At 40.5% G+C, this 23178-nt stretch overlaps 1 protein-coding gene across 1 annotated transcript in view; it reads left to right on the forward strand.

Moving 5' to 3' along the window:
* dscamb (Down syndrome cell adhesion molecule b) overlaps positions 1-20767 on the forward strand; it is a 115530-nt gene extending 94763 nt beyond the window's left edge. Inside the window, exons 16-33 of the mRNA XM_069668368.1 lie at positions 642-712; positions 1290-1533; positions 2390-2536; positions 3460-3615; positions 3814-3947; positions 4156-4309; positions 4727-4844; positions 4973-5139; positions 5437-5535; positions 6691-6879; positions 7301-7591; positions 8995-9171; positions 9346-9376; positions 9587-9702; positions 9858-10007; positions 11526-11726; positions 12055-12357; positions 19385-20767. Coding sequence (XP_069524469.1) covers positions 642-712; positions 1290-1533; positions 2390-2536; positions 3460-3615; positions 3814-3947; positions 4156-4309; positions 4727-4844; positions 4973-5139; positions 5437-5535; positions 6691-6879; positions 7301-7591; positions 8995-9171; positions 9346-9376; positions 9587-9702; positions 9858-10007; positions 11526-11726; positions 12055-12357; positions 19385-19911 — 3275 coding nt within the window. The 3' untranslated portion in view covers positions 19912-20767. The remainder of the gene's footprint in view (positions 1-641; positions 713-1289; positions 1534-2389; positions 2537-3459; positions 3616-3813; positions 3948-4155; positions 4310-4726; positions 4845-4972; positions 5140-5436; positions 5536-6690; positions 6880-7300; positions 7592-8994; positions 9172-9345; positions 9377-9586; positions 9703-9857; positions 10008-11525; positions 11727-12054; positions 12358-19384) is intronic.
* The last annotated feature ends 2411 nt before the right edge of the window (positions 20768-23178 follow it).

The following is a 23178-nucleotide window of genomic DNA, read 5'->3' on the forward strand; positions in this document are numbered from 1 at the left end:
AGGCTTTAGCTGGAAGGATTTTTCAGACAAAAAGAAAATAAGGCATAACCCAATTCCTCTAAATGACTTTTTAAAGTGTTAATTTTGCTCTTATTAACTACATTATTAACAGTCTGAATTAGGGTTTGGAAAGACACTCTGCTGTAGTTTCTATTTCCTGCTGGCCCTCAAACTTGTTGAGTCATCCTGCACATCATTATTTTATGGTTGTTTTAAATTGAAGTCATCATCTTTTATATCTGGGGAAACAGTTCAGTTGCTTTTAGTCATCTCTATCAGTGTTCACTTATGTCTATTGCCTATAATGTTCCCCCAAAGGCATACCAGCACATTAAAATGCCCCATTTTACTGGATTCATTGCTAAAATACAGTCATAAACTTCATAATTACATAAAAAATGTATCAATTCTCACATTATTTCAAAGGTTAGAGCTGATGATGTTACAAGTTAATTTTACGTTATTATTGAGTGAAGGGAACTGCATAGTACTTAAATCAGAAAGGGCATGGTTCTTAACTCCATAGCTCCATCTAGTGACATTTAATGGGAAGAGAAGTGATTTGCTCTCACAATGGTGGATCACCTTGTCCATTTTATCACAGGCATTCAGTTATATTGAATAATGTGCTTTATTTACAGCTCCTGACGGCCCGCCACAGGATGTCACTCTCGAGCCCACATCCCCACAGAGCATCAAAGTTTCCTGGAAGGTAAAGTCCAAACGTTATGTGTAGGAGTATGAGCAGAGGTCGTGTCATCAGTCACTATGAATTAAACAGAGAAAGGGTTACAGGAAGACATTTCTTTTTGTACTCTACAGAGGTTTATAATAAGTTAATATGTAAAGAGTTTTAGACTTCTAAACCTACATTCTGCTAATTATTTTATTATTTTATTTGGAACCCAGAAAAGCTAGCTTATACTTTGCAAATGCAGATTGGGATCTGAAAGAAAACTAACAAAGTAACAAGTTGTATGCCTGAAGATGGTGGCTTGCATTAGAAGGAGCTTATAATATTGGAGCTAGTGATATTTTATAACCTGTGGTATGCTGAAATTATTTTGTGCTCCTGAAAATGTACAAATAAATGAAACTGATGAAATGAAGAACAATATTATGTAACAGATGAAGTCAAGCTGCATAACCTGGCATAACCTGGCAACATCGAATATCAATTTTAAGTTTAATGTAATGTTGACTTCAAAATGTCATTTTTGAATAGTTAGTGGATGAAGATTACCACATCTTGTTCGTAATGATCCTTAAACAACTTTCGTGTCCTGCAGCCTCCCCAGAAGCACCTGCAAAACGGTGTGATCCGCGGCTATCAGGTGGGCTACAGGGAGTACAGCCCTGGTGGTAGCCACCAGTTTACCATCATCAGCGTGGACACCACAGGAGACACCACAGAGAGCATCACGCTGGACAACCTGAAGAAGTTCACTCAGTACAGTGTGGTGGTGCAGGCTGCTAACAGGGCAGGCACAGGACCATCCTCACAGCAGGTGGTCACCAAAACTCTGGAGGATGGTAAGGCATAGTTGAGGGGGATCAAGTGTTACGTATATTTGTTTCTTTAAATTACATGCTTATTATAGATTATATTATATTATAGAGGCTTATTACTAGTAAATACCAGTATAACCTTTTTTTTCACTGACAACTTTTTACCAAACTTGACCGCACACTCCTACTCAGGACTTTTAGACGCAGTGGCTCTCATAACAGCTCTAACATGCTTGTGAAAAGGCAGCCCCCTACTGGACATTTTTTGAATATCATCAGAAAAACAAATGGTATATTTAAATGACTGTCCTAGTAAAGCCTTTTAATAAAAAGATCATTTTATAAGATATGTTTTTATCATTTAAAAACATACCATTTATTCACAGTAAAATAATAAATGTAATGGGTTTGGGATCTTTATCGTGATGATTTTTCTTTAACCAACAAAATTGATCTTCTTCACAAAAATGTTTTTCAGAATGCTGTAAACTATAACCTTAATGTGTGTTGTAATCAATGTTTTAATGTTTTGTAATTGATAACACTTTGGGAGTTTGAAGACACAGTTGTCATTAAGAATGCAATATTAAATAATATAGGGAATAAGCACAAGCAGACATGAGCATGAGCAACATTTTGAAGTTAAAAAATTAGTTTTCCCTTAATTATTACAAAATAGGAGAAGGATAGGACTACTGTTTCATTGTTTCAAGTGGTCCAGATGTCATATATGGTCTTAGTATTTTCTGTCTTTTCAACAATTATTTGTGATCCACATTGAATTGCCTGCATGAATGCATTTGCACAGACAGTCTCTGGTGCTGACGCTCAATAAGCATATATGAGGCCTCCACCCAACACCTCTCTGTGTCTCTGTTAGTACCGTCTCGGCCCCCTGAAAACGTCCTGGCTGTTGCAAAGTCCCCAGAGGTTATCTCGCTGTCCTGGATGCCTCTGCCCCGAGAGGCTCTCAATGGAAACCTGCAAGGATACAGAGTCATCTACTGGGCCAACCTGCCTGATGGAGGTATTTACATAAACACACCACAAACACAGATATCACTTACAAGCAGTTTACTTCCCATTGATGTCAAAACTTTCAGTCCCCTGATGAGATTTTTATTCTTTGTTTTCCATTACTTTTGCTTCTTGACATGGTTCATCCACCAGGGGAGGCTGTGGTATTGTTGCACTGTTATATGCTGTTGTGAGTTGCAGCGGTGGTGTAACTTTTTATAACATAAAAACTTAAAGGTGTCTTCAAAGACAGCTGTTATTTTTTTACAGCCGTAGGTTTTTCTTCAAATAAAATTTGGAAAATGTAAAAATAATCAGTTATTTCAGATCGATGACCAACAGCAGTTAACTGCAAAAAGTAGGACCTAGGGCTCATTCTCTAATCTTTGTACTGTATATATGGCTCATCGTTTTCATTGTCACTTAAATGTACTTATACTATAACAGACTTGATGAGTAAAGATTTTTCTAACTACTTGTGCCACACTTCAGTATGAGATTATTATGTTTCTAGAGCTGATCAACAATGGGCATACACTGCATTGCACAGTGGGCGTATTTTTGGTTCCTGTGTATACCCAGGCTGTATCCATCCCGCAGTCTGGCTGGTCTTCATCAATAATTTACAATGCAATAACTCAGAGAGGCCGATTGCCTCGGCTCTGAGTGACACATCATAAAGAAGGAGAAGAGAAAAGAGAGGAATCAAAGCAAAAATAAAACGTGATATCCCTTTTAGCTGTTATTTTGTGTCATAGAAAGGGGGTCCTTCAAATGCATGATCTGTACTGCTGTACAATCAGACCAATATTTTAACTTTTCAATGCTGAGTAAAATGTTTTTGGTAATTGTTCACATAGACACTCTCAGCAGAGCTGTACCACTGTAGTGTGAGCCAGGGTTTATTAACATACTGTATCTCTCCTGTGTCAGAACTGGGAGAAATCAGGAACGTGACCACCAATCAGCCGTCTCTGGAGCTGGACGGTTTGGAGAAGTACACAAACTACAGCATCCAGGTGTTAGCTTTCACCAACGCTGGAGATGGTGTCCGCAGTGAACAGATCTACGTCCGCACCAAAGAGGATGGTATGACAAATTACAACTACTGCTAACCCCCAATGTTCATCAATTTTTCAAGATTGTAAAACAGTGGGGACATTTGTGTGCTTATATTTATGGTGATAAATGTGATTTGTAAATATAGCAATACATAAAAGTCATGTGCATGAGTATTCAGTATGTTTATTCCACCACCTCTAAAACCTTTACTGTCTTCTTCCCCAGCTCCTGGTCCTCCAGCAGGGGTTAAGGCTGCAGCCTCCAGTAGCTCTGTGGTGTTTGTCTCCTGGCTGCCACCGCTCAAACTCAATGGCATCATCAGGAAATACATTGTCTTCTGCTCAAACCTGCATCCCATGGTATTAGCATTTGTGTACCAAAAGATTTCTCTGATTTTCTTTTAAATTTGCCAGCAGCAGAATTACGTGTTATATACACCGGTACCCATATTGAGCATAGGCACATCAATGCAGCTTTATAACATGACACAAACACTGTTCATTTTTCTCTGGACACTGCTGCTGCCCAATGATACATTAATCTTTCCCTTCCCTCTCCATTTTACAGGTGATGAGTGAATTTGAGGCGTCTCCGGATGCATATTTCTACAGGATCCCCAATCTGGCTCGAAACAGGCAGTACAGTATCTGGGTTGTGGCAGTGACGGCTGCTGGTCATGGCAACAACAGCGAGAAGATCACAGTTGAGCCTCTGGCTAAAGGTACACCAAACTGGCCCAACAATAACCGTGGATATATTTAAATTACAGTGTTTGTCATCTAAATCATTATTAAGAATAGGTAGTATTCCGATGTTAAAATGTATAACATATCATGTGCTTCTGTTGACAGAAACATACTAAAAAGTGTGTAGTTGATGACTTTATCAATCTTTAGTGTCAGTAGAACATTAAAATATTAATCATTAAACAGAGAGTGACTTGTAATGTATTGAAGCAACACAATCGATGACAAATAGCTACAATGTGCATTAAACGGCAGCACTTCATCACACAGGACACTTGTTTTTAACCACAGGTTACCGGAACCCGTTTCTTGTTTATTTTCTTGACTGTTGATAAAAGTGTCATCCAGACCACCAGCAAAGATGTGTGTTCTTTTGTCTCTGTTGTTTTTAGCTCCAGCCAGGATTCTGACCTTTAATGGGACAGTGACCACTCCCTGGATGAAAGATATTGTTTTACCTTGCAAGGCTGTTGGAGACCCTCCTCCTACCATTAAGTGGCTCAAGGGAAAGTGAGACTCACATAAACGGCATCATTTAGTGCTGTTCACTCCAGATAGAATATCAATCTTTCATGAATATCATAACAATATATTGACTTTTGATTTTGATCACCTAGCATTGTGTCTGTCTTCTTCAGCACAAATGGAACTCCCTCACCTGTCCTGGTGGATGGTCGTCGTAGTGTCCACGGCAACGGCAGCTTCATCATCCGCACGGTGAAAGCAGAGGATTCTGGGAACTACAGCTGTGTGGCCAGCAACAACTGGGGGTCAGATGAGATTACACTCAACCTGCAGGTCCAAGGCAAGCAGAAAACAGAAACACATAAGTAGCCAAAATTTTGCGCTGATTGCACTGACAGATTTCTTTATCAGGAAGAGCATAGCCAGTTTGAAAGAAATTAAAAGGAATAAGGGCTTAGGGCTAGAACATCTGCTAGGTTATATAACATTTCTCATCCCATCAGATCTCTTAGCGCAAAGGTTTCTGCTCTCCCTTCCATCTTGTCCAGGAGAGTCCAAACAGGGCCAACTTAACATGAAGACAGAGAGCAGTTTAATAAGATCACTAACCACGCAATGAATATTTGTTTGTTCTCAGTCCCTCCTGACCAGCCACGCCTCACAGTTACCAAGACGACCACCACATCAATCACATTGTCATGGATACCCGGGGACAACGGAGGGAGCTCTATCAGAGGTGAGAGCAACACATAGGCAGGCACACATACAACAAATGTGATTGAATAAGCAGAGTTAAAAGTTTCATGAGAACTTAATGTAAAGTTTGAAAATGCATCCACTACAGACATTATCCCCTCCCAGCTCCCCATGATAACCAATGTCAGCTCCTCCTTCACCCTGGTGTAGCACCCCTGTTTTTGCTCCTGTTTCTCATTATGTGGTTGCCTGGCTGAATTCTCAAGTCCTAAAAGGTAGATTAAAAAGCAGTGGGGAAGATTAAGTCTGTTTAAGAGAAAGATTAAAGCCCTCCATCTTGAAGAAAGCGCAATCACAGTGAAACTCTTTGTGGTGATTCATCATTGCTCCTAATCATGGGGCTCCTGTCTTTGGAATTATAGTCACTATAAAAGCTGTCTGTGATTCCTTCACTGTGATATTTGTTTTTCTTCCCTGCTCACAGCGTAATCCATCACCAAAATAAACACACCTAAACGCATAGCTGTCTATTTTTAGCCAGGCTTGAAGTGTGCTTTAGGGAAGGCAGTGTTTGATCAATCGGCTTCTCTTCAGGCTGTCACCAAAACACTCCAGATGACTAAAAGTTAATAACTGGATAAATATATATACAAATGTTACAATTATGGTGCTCAGAGGATCAAACATAATGATGTTCTCTGACTCTTCTTTTAGGCCCAACAGCAGGTCAAACACTTGATTTTTTAACACACATGACCGTATTCCTGTTAGCAGCTGTGAAAGACTGACTACTGTTCAGTTACAGTTACAGTTGTATTATAGGCCGACTTTTACCCAATTATCAATAAACATTAAGGTGTTATTATAAATGGACTGAAGCTGATTTGATGTATCCAGGGCCATTTGCTTTTATATTTCCTATTTTACATAATTTCATGCTATATTATTAATTTCTTAATCAGGTACAAAAGAAAACAATACATTGGAAAAATATATTTTCACAAATAATTACCACTATGATAATGTACAGTATTTATAAGTCACACACTTATAAGTCACAAAGAGCAATAACAACCTCACAAGTCTATAAATGTTTTTTTTTTTTTCAGTGTAATCACCTATTGAAATAACTTATTAAAAGCTTTTGTCACCCCCATTGTCCCACTCTCTCAATATTCATTATTCGCTTCCCCAGGTTACATCCTGCAGTACTCAGAGGACAACAGTGAGCAATGGGGCAGCTTTCCCATCAGCCCTAGTGAACGTTCATACCGTCTCGAGAACCTTAAATGTGGCACCTGGTACAAATTCACCCTGACGGCCCAGAATGCAGTCGGGCCAGGGCGCATCAGCGAGATCATTGAAGCTAAGACCCATGGAAAAGGTAGGGAGTGCTGTATGATTGAAGTGAATCAGTTGCTACATTCTGAGTGTCAGTATCACTTAAATGGTGAAGTTGTCCCAGCAACTTTTCTGGGGATGTGATGTTTTCATGTTTCCTACCTTTATTGCCACTTTTCTCATTCATCTATAGAGGTAGAATGAATGAAAGTGACATGGCACGATTTTGTTTTCATTGATCTTAAAAAAACTCATAACTCCTATACATCTCTGTAACTGGAGGTAAATTAAAGTTAAAGCAAGTTTTTATTCCCCACAACTCATATTCCTTTGTGCTTACTGATAATGCTGTTTTATTCGACTTTCCGTACGTCCACAAAAGTTTAAACCTTACATTTTGTTCAACTTTTTGTTAAACTGTGAATTTAAACTTGGAATCTTCTTTTTCTTTATCTTCTCATCAGAACCACAGTTTGCCAAAGAGCATGAACTTTTCACCAGCATCAATTCCACCAGGGCCAGGCTCAACCTGGTTGGCTGGAACAACGGCGGCTGTCCAATCACCTCCTTCATATTGGAGTACCGAGCAGTGGACTCGGCCACTTGGACCACTGCCCAGCGCACATCGCTGACCAAGAGCTACATCCTGTATGACCTGCAGGAGGCGACCTGGTATGAACTGCAAATGAAGGTCACCAACAGTGCCGGCTCAGCAGATAAGAGGATCACATTTGCTACTCTCAATGCTGACGGAAGTGAGTTTGAATTACACAGATTGTCTTAGAGTTGTTCCAATATATAGATATGGATTAAAATGGAAAAGGAGCCATCCAGTAATAACTTAAAAACTGCTAACCTTCCTCAGAATAGAGACAAAAAAGTGTGGGCCGCCATGTTTCTTCTTTTTGTTTATTTGATAAAAGATCCCATCAAGTTCAGTGTGTTATGACACAGTGTTACAGTAGCTGGCAACCCAAGCTTGAACATTTGTTGAAGAAAAACAGACAAAAATACAATTTTTTTTATCATTACAACATACTGTAAGTTTCAGCAGATTTTCACCCTTTATTTCAACTGTTCAGGACAGCAGTGTTTGCATGAAGTGCCACCCTGTCGACTGCCTACAGTATAATATGTGCTTTAAGAATATTGGAGAATACGTTTTGTCAGCCTTTGAGCAAACTGACAGGTATTCTGATGGCTCAGCTGAGTAAGAAAGCCAGCAGGGTCTTCAGATTCTCCACGGGCTACGGTGTAGTTTTATTTGCCTTGGGCTACAGAGTGTGTCAGTCATACACAAAGGATGTGTGTATAAGCTGTAAAGAAGGATAGGAGGTGCTGAGAGCTCTATTGAGCACTCCAGACTATTCATTAATTTCCTTTGAAGGGTTTTGCTGAGATGTGTTAGCTGCCTGTCAGCATGTTATGTGTGAGAGGATGTGCTTTCGCATGTATGTGTGTGGGCATGTATTTTGTGGATGCTATTGTCAGTTTGACAGCAGGACAATAGCTCAGCCCAGCTGCTGATCAGCAGCCTGACAAATTAACAGCTCATATTAAACCTGGTTTCCCAGCTTTAATCAGGCAAAGGCTTTTCTAGCAGGACCGAGGAGAAATATGTATGTATGTAATATATAATATATATATGTATAAATATGTAATGTATAATATATATATGTATATATTTGTAATATATAACTTGTTTTCCTTCTGTCTGTGTGGGTTTTGAGCCCATGTGCTAGGAGAGGCTCAAGACTGCTACCAAGTCTGAAGAGGGTTCATAACAGGGTCATACAAAGTACATATTGTGTTCTGGACGCCTTTAGAACCAGCAGATTTTTGTACAGTAATACTCTGCACATTGAAAGCACTAAGAATTTTTCATACGAAGAATCTTTGAAGGGACTGCATAAAAAGTATTTTCCTCAAGCCTTTACTTACAGGATTCATATTTTATTATTATTATTATTATTATTATTATTATTGTTATTGGTTGTTGCATAATTGAGCACAGCACTGGTTTTAAAAACAAATCAAAAAAAGGCAACCACAACAGCAAAACTATTGTTAAACCAAGTCCAGTTGCCTTTTGGATTAAGCTTCGAATTACCGTGACCTGGACCTGGACCCTAAATGTCTTACTGTGTTTATTTCCAAGGTACCATCCCTCCCTTGCTGAAAACAGGAGATCCCATCTCAGACAACATGTCAGGCAGCGGAGGTCTGAAGATGGTGGTCACCATCACCTCTATTCTCGTGGTTGCCGTCCTGGTCTTTATCATGCTCATGGTGCTAAAGAGGAGAAGGAGGGAGCAGAGGCTCAAGAGACTCCGAGGTGGGTTGTAGATCAAATTATGGTTTGTTCTGGATATAAATCTTGCAACAGATATCCATTCTATGAGCTTAAAATGCCTGTGCTTTGCCATGCTGGTGCTTTGCAACTACTACAACTACTACTACTACTTCTGGTAATATTATGGTATTAACTAACTCTTTGCTGACTTCACAGATGCCAAAAGCCTGGCCGAAATGTTGATGAGGTATGTATGCCTAATTTTAAATTACACTGGCTGTTGTCAGGAATATAAATCACAATGTGTCCAACAGTTACCATGCCTATCAGTAAAGATCTAATACATTGCACACAGGATACGAAATCCCTTTTTCCTTCTTACAGCTACTTATTAATGCAATACAATGCAAAAAAAGGCAGCTGAAAAGTAATGGATTTTTCACATTAATCTTCTCAGTAAGAACACTCGGACTCCAGACACAGTGAACAAGCAGCAGCAGACATTAAGAATGCACATTGACATCCCCAGAGCGCAGCTCCTCATTGAGGAGAGGGACACCATGGAGACAATCGGTAAGAGACTTGTGTGAGACCTTGAACGCATGAGTCATCATATTTATGATGCTTATGAGTGACTTCTGCCGTGTCTTGTTTCTCGCTTAAATTACTTTTTTTCTTCCATCCTGCTCTCCCCCTCTCTCTCTCTCTGTTTTTTTTCTCTGGCTTAGATGACAGGTCCACTGTGCTGTTGACAGACAATGACTTTGGGGAGACAAATAAGCAAAAATCATCCACGGTGACCCACACAGTCCACTACCAGTCTCTGTCTCAGGCTACTGGACCACTGGTGGACGTGTCCGATGCCAGGCCCGGAACCAGTGAGTCCCACCACCGTCAGTGCTCAACATTTCTTTCCTTTTACTACTAATATTAAAGAATTTGCTTGTCCTGTGTTACTAACCATAACATAATGTGAGAAAGTGTCAGGAGTTTGCTTTTACTTGGTTACATTGCAGCCATGAATCTTGCTCTTTTATTTTTTCCCTTGAATCCACACAGTTATATTCTCAAAGACGGATGTCACTTTAAAAGAAATTGTCCTTAGCACCATTAAATATAAACGCTGCTAATAGCATTCCATTGCACATTTATCTGACTTACATGCTCGGCAAATAGCTTTTCCACCTTGTCTTAGCTTAAACGTAAACTGCCATCTTACAGCACGTGAGCCGCCTTACAGCAGTGAGATTACAAAGACTCAGCAGCATGCCTCCGGGCTTCTGGTGTCTGAGTTCCACTGAAGCAGAACTGATGAAGAGTGGCGATCTCCCTGCCTCTTCTTGACACGTCCTTACCTGATTGCCCTGCTCCAACTGGCCAGTTAAATCACAGTGCACACATGCGTAAATGGACAAGCACAGTCAGATTGTTGTGGTCTTAAAACTTTTTTCTTTTGTTTTATTTGTTATATCACACTCATGCATTCACACACGCATATACTCTAGACACATGACTGGGTGATTTAACCTGGCCAGTGGGGCATGAACCCAATTTGTTGACTCATACCTTTTTTTATTGGCAAAACACCTCCATCATTTCATCCCTCCATCGCTGCTGATAGAATTACTGTCTGACCTGCTACAATTACCAGCACCATTCTTCTTTGCACAGATCCAATCCAGGCCTTTTCTAAAGGGTCTCATTCTGATTTGGCCCAGTGGTGCACAGAGCAGCAGACTGTCTAGGTCAGGCTGAATATGATCCTATTTATATGTCTGTATGGAGACAGAGACAAAGCTTAAGATTGAACTGTGGGATGGTAATGTTCAGTGTTCACTGAAGTGGTAAACTGTACAACAACACAGCAGGACAGACTGTGTGTCCACCCCTTTTCTAGATTCCAGCTACAAATTGTGAAGTTTTTGGTTACATCGACAGCTTAATGAACAGCTGTTTGGGTGTTAGCAGGGTCTTTGTATGAGTTATGCAAAAAGAATGCAGAATAAAGACTGATATTTTATTTTCAATCTCTTATTGACAATATAATTTTCTCTTGGAGACTAACACGATTCTCAAAATGAGATTGTGAAAGACAAATTTGGAAGAATGTAATTTGCAATGTAGAAATATCCATTCGCAGGTGGAATTATTTACTGTTTTTTAGGCAATGATATTATTTGTTTACTACTGTAAATAAACTCTCTCCGACTTAACTACGTTTAGATCCCAGACCAAGAAATGAACTTTTGATATCTAAATATATCAGAATGTAATGGCATTTAAGAAGTTGAATCAAAACAAAATAATCCATTCAAACTAAAGTTCTTGTGAATGTTATGTCAATGGAGCCCCTGCTATATGCTCTGTTCTCAAACAACATGTTCTTTTCCCACCAGATCCAACTGCCAGACGCACTGCCAAAGCCGGTCCTGCCGCGGCACGGAGCCGCTATGCCAGCCAGTGGACCCTGAACCGGCCACACCCCACCAGCTCCTCGCACACCTTGACCACTGACTGGAGACTCCCCACGCCACGTGCCACTGGATCTGTAGACAAGGAGAGCGACAGCTACAGTGTCAGCCCCTCACAGGATACAGGTAGAGTAGAGCAGGGTGATGGGTGTGAAAGTAGGAGTATGTGACAGAAATCAAATTGCTTTTATTAGATTTTCAAGTGTGAAGATGATCTGCATGACTCTCACACTGCCATCTTTGAAATCCAAATGATACTGGCAGCTATTTGACAGTGCAGTTGTGGGGCATACTCTTGGTGAGGCTTCCAGGGTGTGAATCCAACTTCCCTCCATGGCTACCACACTTTTTTATCCAATAATGTTCTATAAAAACACAAAATAAAAAAAGTATAGTGCTGCACTCTATGCTTTATTTGTAAAACAATTAAACTTGTGTAATGTGTATTTGCCAGATCGTGCACGAAGCAGCATGGTATCAACAGAGAGTGCGTCCTCCACCTATGAGGAGCTGGCCAGAGCCTACGAGCACGCCAAGATGGAAGAACAGCTCCGCCACGCCAAGTTCACCATCACAGAGTGTTTCATCTCCGACACCTCATCTGAACAGATGACAGCAGGGACCAACGACTACACTGACAGCCTGACCTCAAGTACACCGTCTGAGTCAGGCATCTGCCGCTTTACCGCTTCGCCGCCCAAACCTCAGGATGTCAGTCGGGTCATGAACATGGCCGTGCCCAAGGCGCACAGACCTGGTGAGGAATGTTGCCCCACAAATCATTCAACCTGGTGTTGCCCCTTTAAACATTGAGCCACCCATTTGCCCTTTTCCATGCCAACAATACATTATTTACACCATTCCCTAGCGCTTAAGTGTGTTTTCCACAGAGAACCAGTTTAGGATTTCTATGATTCCTAGTTGTAAAAGATGTAACTAAAGTTTCAGAACTTCCCAAGAAAACACACCGTTCATTTTTACCAGATGTCACTTTCCAAGGAAAATGGGGAGAATCTTCAAGTTACACTGAGCAAGCCATTTCATATCATCTTTATGTCAGTAATGTGATTAATGTACAAGTTAAGTGGATTGAAATCAAATCCCTTTGCTGGATAAAAAAAGGCATACCTTGGTGAAATAGAGCCCTGGAGGTCTGTTTGCCCCCACTCACACCTCTCTTAATACTAAATAAGAAAGAAAAGACACTAGAAACATATATAAATGTTATGTAATAATACTAAAAGCAACATCTATATGACTATATTTAAATGATGAGTCACATTAGCTAAAAACATTGGACTGGAGTTTTGTATGAAACTTGTCATTTCAAAAAAGGGGCAAATTTATTTTAATAGTCATTCAAAAAAACATTAAACATTAACAATTTCTAAAAACAATTAACACAAATACACAGGATAAGAACACTTTAAACCCTTTTTCTCTGTAAACCATCAGTAATTTACGACAGGGGTTCCAAACCACCGGGTTGTGGACCGGTACCGGGCCTTTGGTTGTTTAGTACCAGGCCGTGAAACCCAATAGGTGTCTGTGACATTCCAAACATACGCAAAGTCAGATTCATTGTGTGGGCTGTGCGAATTGTGCAACCACACAGGGCCTCGCGCCTCTAAAGACACTTCAAAAGTAGCCCAATTCCACAGGAAAACCGCGGACCTGGCAACCCTGGCTTCGCATCTTATGAGGTGATATGAAACTTTGTTTGATCATGAAGCCTGATGCTGGTACAGCTCTGTGTTTAGCAGTGAATATATGAATTCCACTGCATATGGACATATGACAGCATGTGGAGATGAAGTTCATTCTTTAAATGTGCGCGGAACGTTATTGAGCCGGGTAGAGCATGAGAAATACACACAGATCTGTGTCATATCTGCTCCTCTCCTAACGTCTCCTCCCCTCGCGGCATGATAACTCTGATAAAATACGTGTGGATCACCTCCGGCTCATCTCATTCACAGCATGTGGAGACGTATTTTATGCTTTATAAAGGTTGTTCACAGAAATATGGGACGGATCGCGACCCACATGTGCATGCATGTCAATGAGCAGAGCGGATTTCCAAGGATCTGGGGGAATACTCAGAACTTGCCCCCCCACCGGTCCGTCAGAAATATTATTGCTACTGTCTGGTCCGTGTAGTCAAAAAGGTTGGGAACCCCTGATCTATGAGACTTGATCTTTATTTTCTGTGGTGTGACATATTTTCTTGGTAGAACAAATGGTAATAATTTGTTGTCTTTATTTCAAACTACTCCATCAGGTTGCAGGTAACTAGAAGATATCACTATTTATTAATTTGTTGTGTGTGGAAGCCCCTCGATTACATGTAAAAAAAAAAAAAAAAAATAGATAACTTTTAGAGCCTTAGCACAGTAAGCAAGTCCATTATTCATCACAAAGAAGGATACTGTAATGCAGTTATTTCAATAGCAGCTCTGCAATGGATTTTATTGTAAGACAACAGAAAAGTTTCTGCTACAAAAACTAGTCCTGTTCTATAAACTACATGAAAACTCTGTCTCAAACAAATTTTATTACATCTGAAATTTGAGGAAACCTGTTGTGCTGCCATGTGCTCTGCTCTCAGATTGTAATCTTACCTTGCATGACCCTCTGCTCCTCTGCATAGCTCTGCAGATCAATTACGTCACATATGTCACATGCTGCTGACCACACACAGAAGCACAGACACTCGGTGTGTCAGACGCCCCCTTCCCTGACACATGAACACTGCTCATCCATCATCCCATCTGCTGTCCTGTTAGAGGTGTCTGGGGCAGCCGATAATTAGCTCTGTTGGAGGTGTCCTGTCCTGATGAGCAGAAATGTTTGTGGTGTATGTGTGTAGGTGGGTGGGTGTGTTTGTGTGTGTGTGCACAAGGGCACACTGACACAGAAACCTCAGTTTGACAGGAGGAGAGTTACGGCCATCAGATCTCCCTCTTAAGTTTCAGGCTTCATTATGTTCTGAACGTTTGTACACAGGATGACAGACTCATATCACCATTTCAGCAGGGAGAGAGGGCAACTAAAGGCTATCTGTTAACCTTATCTGATGCTATTGTCACTTAGGACAAAACAACACTTTACCACCACAGTGGAGACAGTTCGCTGTAACACCAGACTCTTAGCCTCTTAGGCTGGTGCTGCATCGCTGAGTGCTAGACTCTGGTGTCAGTTACTTTACTGGGGATCCAGTAAAGGCATAAGAATCAAGCTGTGTAGCCTCTCCAGTTTCCTGCTTGGTTGTTGACTTTTTTTAATAAGTATTGTCTGACATTGCACATAAATAATCAGTATGCCATTGTATAGGCATTTCTGTTAAGGCAGAAAAAGTTGATCTCATCTTTTTAGCTTGGGATGCATGGTGGTGCAGTGGTTAGCACTGATGCCTCACAGCTAGAAGGTTCTTAGTTTGAACCCCGGTGCGGACGAAGTGGGCCTTTCTGTGCAGAGTTTACATGTTCTCCCCGTGCATGCGTGGATTCCCTCCGGGTACTCCAGCTTCCTCCCACAGTCTAAAGACATTCTCGTCAAGACTCTAAATTGCCTGTAGGTGTGGATGTGGGCATGAAAGGTTTTCTGTCTCTGTGTGTCAGCCCTGTGATTGACTGCCTATCATTCTAGGGTGTACCCCGCCTCTTGCCCAATCACAGCTGGGACAGCAACCCTGAACAGGATAAGCGGTATAGATAATGGAAGGATGGATGCTTTTTAGCTTCATCAAATGTTATGAATTCAGCTGACTCTATAATCAATAAACTGCAACAGCTGTGACAATTATTAAGTGGCCAGATTTAGTGAGGGGCAGTTGGATTTACACATATTAGTTTAATTACAGGATCCCAAGGGCTTAAAAGATAAAAGGGCTTTGTAATAGCTGCACTGACCAGTGTTCATCCTTAATGCCACAATTTGTGTCTGTATTTGTTTCAAGGTTGGAGCATCAGTCAACCACTGATGTTGGCAGTTAGATCTAGTTGATTCCAATGATGCTGGATGGGGATGAAGGCCCTGCGTCCGTAAATGAAGCTACTTTGTATGTCGACTGCTTAGTGTGCAGATGCTTTTAGAGCTTTTTTTGCTGGAACTAGCCAGTTAGTTGTAAGGTGATGCAAGTGGTATTATCATTTGTAGGCTGTAAAACAGACTCTTGAAAAACTCAAAAATGTCCATAAAGCTGAGGGGAACTGCAGGTATGGTGATTATCCTGTGACCTTAATACAAGTGAGCCCTTCCATATTAGAAGTATATAGTACAAATATAGAAATATTACATATATATACAAATATAGTCATTTGACCCAACACTGAAAATAATGGGGATGTGTGTATCAACACAGTGATGGATATCAATCAATCATCACCTTCATAATCTGTAGCAAAAATACAGTAGAAGCTACACTATAAATGTTCTCCCCACACTTGTAAAATCTAAGTAGAGTGTATTACGGTTTTAATTGATTAAAACCCAGACCAAGAGGCCAGTTTGAGTGACAGCTGGTGAATGACCTAACTTTGACCCCACCTCAGTCTCTATTACATCTGACCAACCTGAACGGAGCTCACCTGTCCTTTGCAAGGGTCAGAGGGAGAGGGACAGCTTGTCATCCCCCCCCCCCCCTCTCTCTCCATCTTATATCATTTCATGTTACCACCCCGACCTGACAGAGTTACTATGAGAGTAACAGTTTATGTATTTTTTAACCTTCTTCTTCAGCAACTCATATCAGCCTATTGTGGCCCTGTAAATATGTTGTGTATATGTGTGTCCCTTAATGCCACACACTATATAAAAATAAGGGGAGAAGGCAAGACATCAATCTTCTCACTCGTAGATTAATGGTGCAGCTGAGAGTTGCTGTTGTATTGTGGTTACACATTTTGTCCCATTACTGTACAATCTGCAATTTGCTGGCTGATGAATTCTCAAAATACAATGGGCTCCCACAGAAACCATTTAATCTATATTTAATTCAATTAACACTCCTTGCCATTCATCATCTTTACTGGCACTAATTTGGCTTATTATAAAACACAGTGAATTATGCATTCTCCCTGTGAACCTAGAAATCCATTTACCAAGGTCGCATGCGAGACTGAATCTGCAGAGATGGCCTTGTCTGTGCCAGCATTAACGCTGAGTAGCTGGTGGCAGCTTGTGTGTGTGTGTGTGTGTGTGTGTGTGTGTGTGTGTGTGTGTCGGTGTGTTTATGCGTTATACTTACATTTGTGCACATGTGTGCTATGTACATGTGAGATTGTCGGCACATGCAAGAGAGGGAGCAATGTACACCTGTAAACATTTGTTGATCTGTGGTGAGCATGAGGATGAACTCCTCAGAAGTTATAAAACAATACCGGCAGCACCTCAGCTCATCGAGGGTTGGATCTCCAGGGACGCCCACTAGATCTGGCAATCCAATACCCTCTGGTTGGTGTTAAATTTGTTAAAATAAAAAGATCTAATCAATTCAGTAAAGGGGGAATACTACAATAAGATATGCCCCTTAAACTCACTGAACAAAATCGAAGTGCCTCTTTTTTCTTTAACTGGACTCTTACACTTCATGTACTTATTAAAAGATTTAAGAAAGCACTTTTAATAGTGGTTTATCACTCAGTTAAGGTTGTAATTTGATCTGGTTTATCTTGTTACAGACGAGAAGTTATTTTATTACCAAAAAGACCGGGGAGAGGGGGTTTAAAAATGACCAAGAAACAAGAATTAGGGATGCCAGTTTATCTCAGTTGGTAGAGCATGTGCCCCATATCCAGAGGCAAAGTAATTCCTGCATCGGCTTCGGCTCCTTGACCATTCAGTGCATGTCATCCCTATTCTCTCTTGCCTATATTTCCTGTCTCTCTTCAGCTGCTCCGTCAAATAAAGGCAAAAGGCCAAAACAAAGTCTAAAAGAAAAGATACAGGCATTAAATTAGATGTAATTAACATAATTACATATGTCAGTAGCCAAGACATAGTCCATTATTCAACTTACTCACAGTAAGAAAAGAGTCAGTGCCTGACACTGAGAGCCAAGGTAACATTGTAACATTTGGCTTCCTACCATGTTATGTTTTGCACATTCTCCTGATAGCTACTGTTAAACCAAATATATTCACACTGGGTGAACATTGGTATTGCATTACAATAACAGTTATATGAATCATAATCCCATAAGGGCCGGAGGTGAAAAACGTACCAGTGTGAATGTGAGTCAAATATGGATTTTCATCCCTCTGTGCAGTTAATTTAAAGAGAGAGAATAATAATACAAGTCTGAGGCTGTCGAGAAACTCAAACCTGTTGTGAGCACACAGTGTAGAGTCAATGGTAAAAATGATCTTGGAACTTAGCTGACCCTATCTTTAAAAGCAACCGTAGGCGGGAGGTAAAGCCTCTATGGAACTACTGTGTGATCCTGTTTGAGATGACACACATTTTTACAATGTTACAATTTTGTTTAGCAGACGGCGTACATCTGAGAGTTAATACAACACAAGCAATGATCAAGACAGAAGGGAATGAAGTCATTAAGTGCCAAAAAACAGCTTCAAGTGCAACTGGACACAGGTGCCGACAGGCATTGCACAGGGCGTAAAGAAGGAGATTTTTTTTTTTAAATCATCATCAACATCAACAAGGTCAATATTATCATCATCATCATGAATATCCTAAACAACATCAACAATATCCTCAATATCATCGTCATCAATATGATCATCATTATCAATAGCTTCAATATCATTAAATGCAGAGGTGTTCATGAAAGAGTTGGGTCTTTAGCTGTTTCTTAAAGGTGAAAGGGACTCTGCGTATACCGAATGGAGTCTGATGACTCATTCCACGTCCGGGAGACTACAGAGGAGACTTAGGGCCCTGTTGTGATGGTAGTACCAGGCGCTTTACATTGGCAGAGCATAGTGGGTGGGAGGGAGTGTAGACCTGGATATGGGCGTTCAGGTAGGCAGGAGCTTTTTTTTGTTGCTGTTTTGTAAGCGAGCAACAGGGTTTAGAATTTGAGCAGCAACAACTGGGAGGCAGTGGAGGGATATGAACACATCATCATGTCATAATATTATTTACATGAAGATGACAGTGAATTGAAACCGCACTCATAAATATTTTTATATGCTATGAATAATGGATAAAGTGTCCACATTTGATGTGACAGACATGGCTTATTTACCATCTGCAACTTAGCTGTGTTGTTTTACTGCCTCTACTCTCATGAGGATTTTCAGCAGTTTCCCTAAACAACTTAAAAAAAAAAAAGAAACACAGTAAGCTACTTGCCCAGGACCTAACAGCGGACAGACAAAGTAAGCAACTAACAGGTGAACGCTGACCAAGATGTTTCCCCCTGGAGTTAAAGGAAAACTAGAGAGAGCTTAAAGGATGCATGCTTTGCATGCTAGAGTTTTAACGCTGTGTTGGTTGGGCGTGTAAATAAGCAACTGGTTGCAAACAGGTTCACCATTGCAACGTTTTTACATGAGAATATCACAACCATGCATGATCACAGTGTACTTTGGCCTAATTTTCTACTTTCTGTAATGACCAATCACTGAATTCCACCCATAATGAATTTATGGGGTTATTATGTGTCATTGTTCTCATAACAGCTTGTTCCACTGTTTCAAAGTTGGCAAAAAGATAGTCAATGCTACTTTGAAGTATTAAGATTATTGTGCGACAACATGTCAGAATATCACTAAGCAGGGAGACAAACCCTAATATTCACTCTGTGTTTTCCCTCTCAGGTGGAGAGCTTGTTCACCTGCCGCCTTACCTCCGTATGGACTTCCTGTTGAATCGTGGTGTGCCACTGGCAGCCCGAGGTGGAGGAGTCAGCAGCAGCAGTGGCAGCAGCAGCAGTGGAGGAGGTGGTGGAGCTGTTGGAGGAGGAGCAGCTGCAGGAGCAAGCGGAGTTGGTGCTGGTGCTACAGGGGAAACAAGAGGAGGTGGAGCCATGGGCCAGACCTGTCTGGAACCCCAGAGGAGCCGTACCCTGAAAAGGCCACCTCCCATGGAGCCCACCCCAATGGAAGTGCCGTCACCCAGGGAGGTGCAGCAGTGGCAGCCAGGAACTGCCTCCACCCTCCCCCACAGGGATGTCCGGGAGAGGGGAGAGGCCCGGGGTGAGGTCCGGGCGGAGGTCCCCTCCTCGGGAGACCTTGCCCAAGCACAGGCTGCCAAGCTCAGCACTTCCCAGGAGTCACTGCTGGACTCCAGAGGACACCTGAAACAGAGCAACAACCCTTATGCCAAGTCTTACACTCTGGTATAACACTGGGACACACAGCGGACTGCTTCAGACAACTGGACTACTGCAGACACACTGGAGGAGGAAGGAAAAGAGACAGCTACCGGATGGACAGTTTTCCACAACAGACATTGTTGTATATAAAGCCGTTTCCGACATGTGTCTGACATGCTTTTCTTTAGTCTGTCTTTCTTTATTTCTTTCTTCCTTTCACGCTTTTCTTTCTTTCCTCTCTCACTCTTCTCTGTTGATCTTTCATTCTCTCACACGTCGCTCCTGTTCTGATACATTTTCTCTCACAGTTTTTATTTTCTACTTGAGTATTCTTTTATTCTAAAGTGACAACTTATGAGGATTGCCAAAATGATTTATTTAAAATTTGAGAAAGAGAAAAAATACTATTAAATTTATATCAAGGCAAATTATAGTCATTATTATTATTACTATTATTATTATATAAAAACAGAAAATATCTAAAAAAAACAAAAAGGGAAAGGAAAAGGACTCTGGAGCACTCTGCAGGAGAACATTGCTTTCTTAATTTATTTTTTATTTTAATGTCGCAGTGTGATGAAACCTGTGATTGGGTAACTGAGGGGGGGTTAGCACATACGAAGAGCCAATATAGGAGAAGAAGAAGAGCGACACCGGACTCGACCGCCAATGCTGACCAATCTTAATGTTTTTCAACCTTTCTGACGACTGCATGGCGACTGATCAAATGACAATTAATAGGAATGGCTGGAAATCCAAAAAAAAAGAGAATTTTTGTCACACTATGAAATTATACAATGTGAATATATATAAAGAGATCACTTTTATTTGTGGATATTATGGGGAAAATGATTTGGTTAATAAAGTCCTTAGTCATGTTTGCACACATCTGTCTGTGATTACAATTGCTCCATCATCCCTTGCTGCCCCTGACTGGTCCTCTCCTCCTCTCTCTATAACCTGTGTATATTCCTCTTACACTCCCTGATGTGTGTCAGTGTGTCATTTACAGAGAAGGTCTTTTTGAAAAGATTTGAAATGCACCATCCCCATATCTAATTTAGACAATTAAGTATTGAATTTACCACTGGAAATCAAGCATAATACGCTGGGATACATATGGGATGTGAGACAGTTACCAACAACTTTGGCTTGTACAAACAAAGCTATACATCTGGCCCATCGTCACAGATTGGATGGGATGTATTTATAAGAAGTACTTAAAATAATTTGAAGAGACATGAAGTTGTAAAACTATCCAGTATTTCAAAAAAAAAAAAAAAAAAGCATAGGAACCTTCAAAATATAAAAATTATTTTGTGTTGCAAAATGTATTAGTGTAAGGATATGGTCTTACTTCTAAAATGTCAGGTGTAGATCCAACACATTTAAAACCTGATTTTCCCAAACAACCTTTAGCTGCAAAGAATCAGTGTCAGACTGATTAATTTATGACCTTATTAGATGGCACATCTCTTGCTGCAATATGGAAAGTTAAATGGTCACTCCTCTGATTTATGTCAACAGTCATGAGAGACTCTTCATACACGCTTCAATAACTTCATTATTAAAAGTGTAGCACCCAGGGTTTCAGAGCTTGGGAAACAAAAACCAGTCCTTCAACAGTGCAAGAGGTGCAAGACAATATTACTAGTAAGTAAAGTAATTTTAACAAGGGGATACTGTCATTTAGTGATGAAATGACAAATTCTTTACATGCCTCTAAGTGTGACTTGGATTGCTGCATGCAATACAAATTAAACAATAGTTTTATTTATATTAAAACAGATTCGGCTTTAAGCCAGCTTCAAAGTTACACAAAGGTTTGGACAAAAATGCATTCAGCTATACATTTAAGATGGCTGGTTTGAAGGGATTATGTTTAAGACTCTTATGACTGACAGTAAGTAGAGGAAATATTTCAACGTGCAACTCAATGGGGACTTAAGCACACAAGACTATTAATGTGAAGGGTTTTTTTTATCTGCATAAAGAAATTGCAACACATGGAAGAGTAGTGAGGATTTCTCCAACTTTCCTGGCGGTGTCCTCAAACCACCAGGAAGTATGAAAAGGTGAAGAACAACAATGACATGGCCTAACTGGAACACACACCTTTAAACATGTATACATATAGTTTTGTATTGATTCAGCTGTGTCTTGGTTTAGATCAACAGATGGCGCTATCTAGTCACTGAATTGAGTCCATTTGCTGCTTACAAGGACTGAGTTAGCAGATTTTGAGCAGAAGGAAAGGGAAGGTTCACCAAAACTATTTGTGACAACCTGGAGAGAGACATCAAGGGCAACCCAGCAGTGTGTTCAAGTGTGTGTTTGCCATTTGCAGGAGCACACCACCCTGAACTGAGTGAATTATTCATTCTAGCACTGACACTGGAACCTAGATCAGGTTTACTCTGTCATGCTGATCCACACAGTGCCGAGGATGTGGATAAGACAGCCGAGGCAGGGAAACATTGCATGCATACAGTCACATAAGCATATAAAATAGTTACATAATACATGCCTATGCCTTATGATAATCTTTAGGGAAATCAATGCAACTGATGTAGAAATCGGTATTTCTTAGCAGAAAATTGATGGCAAAAATATCTTTTTTAGTCTTGTTGTCTTGAAAGTATGTGTCAGAGAGTAAGCCAATGGCGTCCACCAGAAAAAAAAAACTTCATGCAGTGATATCAATTACTTTAAGAAATGGTCTCACTAGTTCACACTACTGTGGGTGAGTGACTATAATTGCATTTTTTATTTCATCTGGGCACTCCCCTCACTAGTGGGCGGTTGTATAATGAAGATAGATGGCACATCTGCACACGGAGAAGACTTTATGACTGTGCAGTTGCCCTCATACATTGAGAAAATGCAGAATTGAGTGTTGGTAAGTGACTGGACTCCTGGCTGCTGGCCATTATCACACCTCCCACTGCGCTCAGCAGCCAGAGGGACACTGAGATAGAATAATGGGAAAGGAGCTTTCATATCTGAGACTGTAAAGGGGCCCCCAATCTTTTTTGTCCCCATTAAATGTTGTTCATTGGATATGATTTTGTTACACTACTGATTTTAAAAATATGGATTTTGCTACCATAACTAATTTATTTCAGTTGATTTTACTATGTTTAAACAATATAATTGGCTTTTTCAAGTTTTTATGAACTACTTCTAGCTAACTATTTCAACCAAATATGGTTTAGCTCACTTAAGCTAACTATTTAATAATATTTTAAGACTGTACATAATTATACAGTCTGTGGTTAAAAGAAGCATCATTGGGTT

Source organism: Semicossyphus pulcher, unplaced genomic scaffold (genome assembly GCF_022749685.1).
Source record: "Semicossyphus pulcher isolate SPU_LCO1_2020_fin unplaced genomic scaffold, fSemPul1.0.p SCAF_19, whole genome shotgun sequence".
In the NCBI taxonomy this organism is placed as follows: Eukaryota; Metazoa; Chordata; class Actinopteri; order Labriformes; family Labridae; genus Semicossyphus; species Semicossyphus pulcher.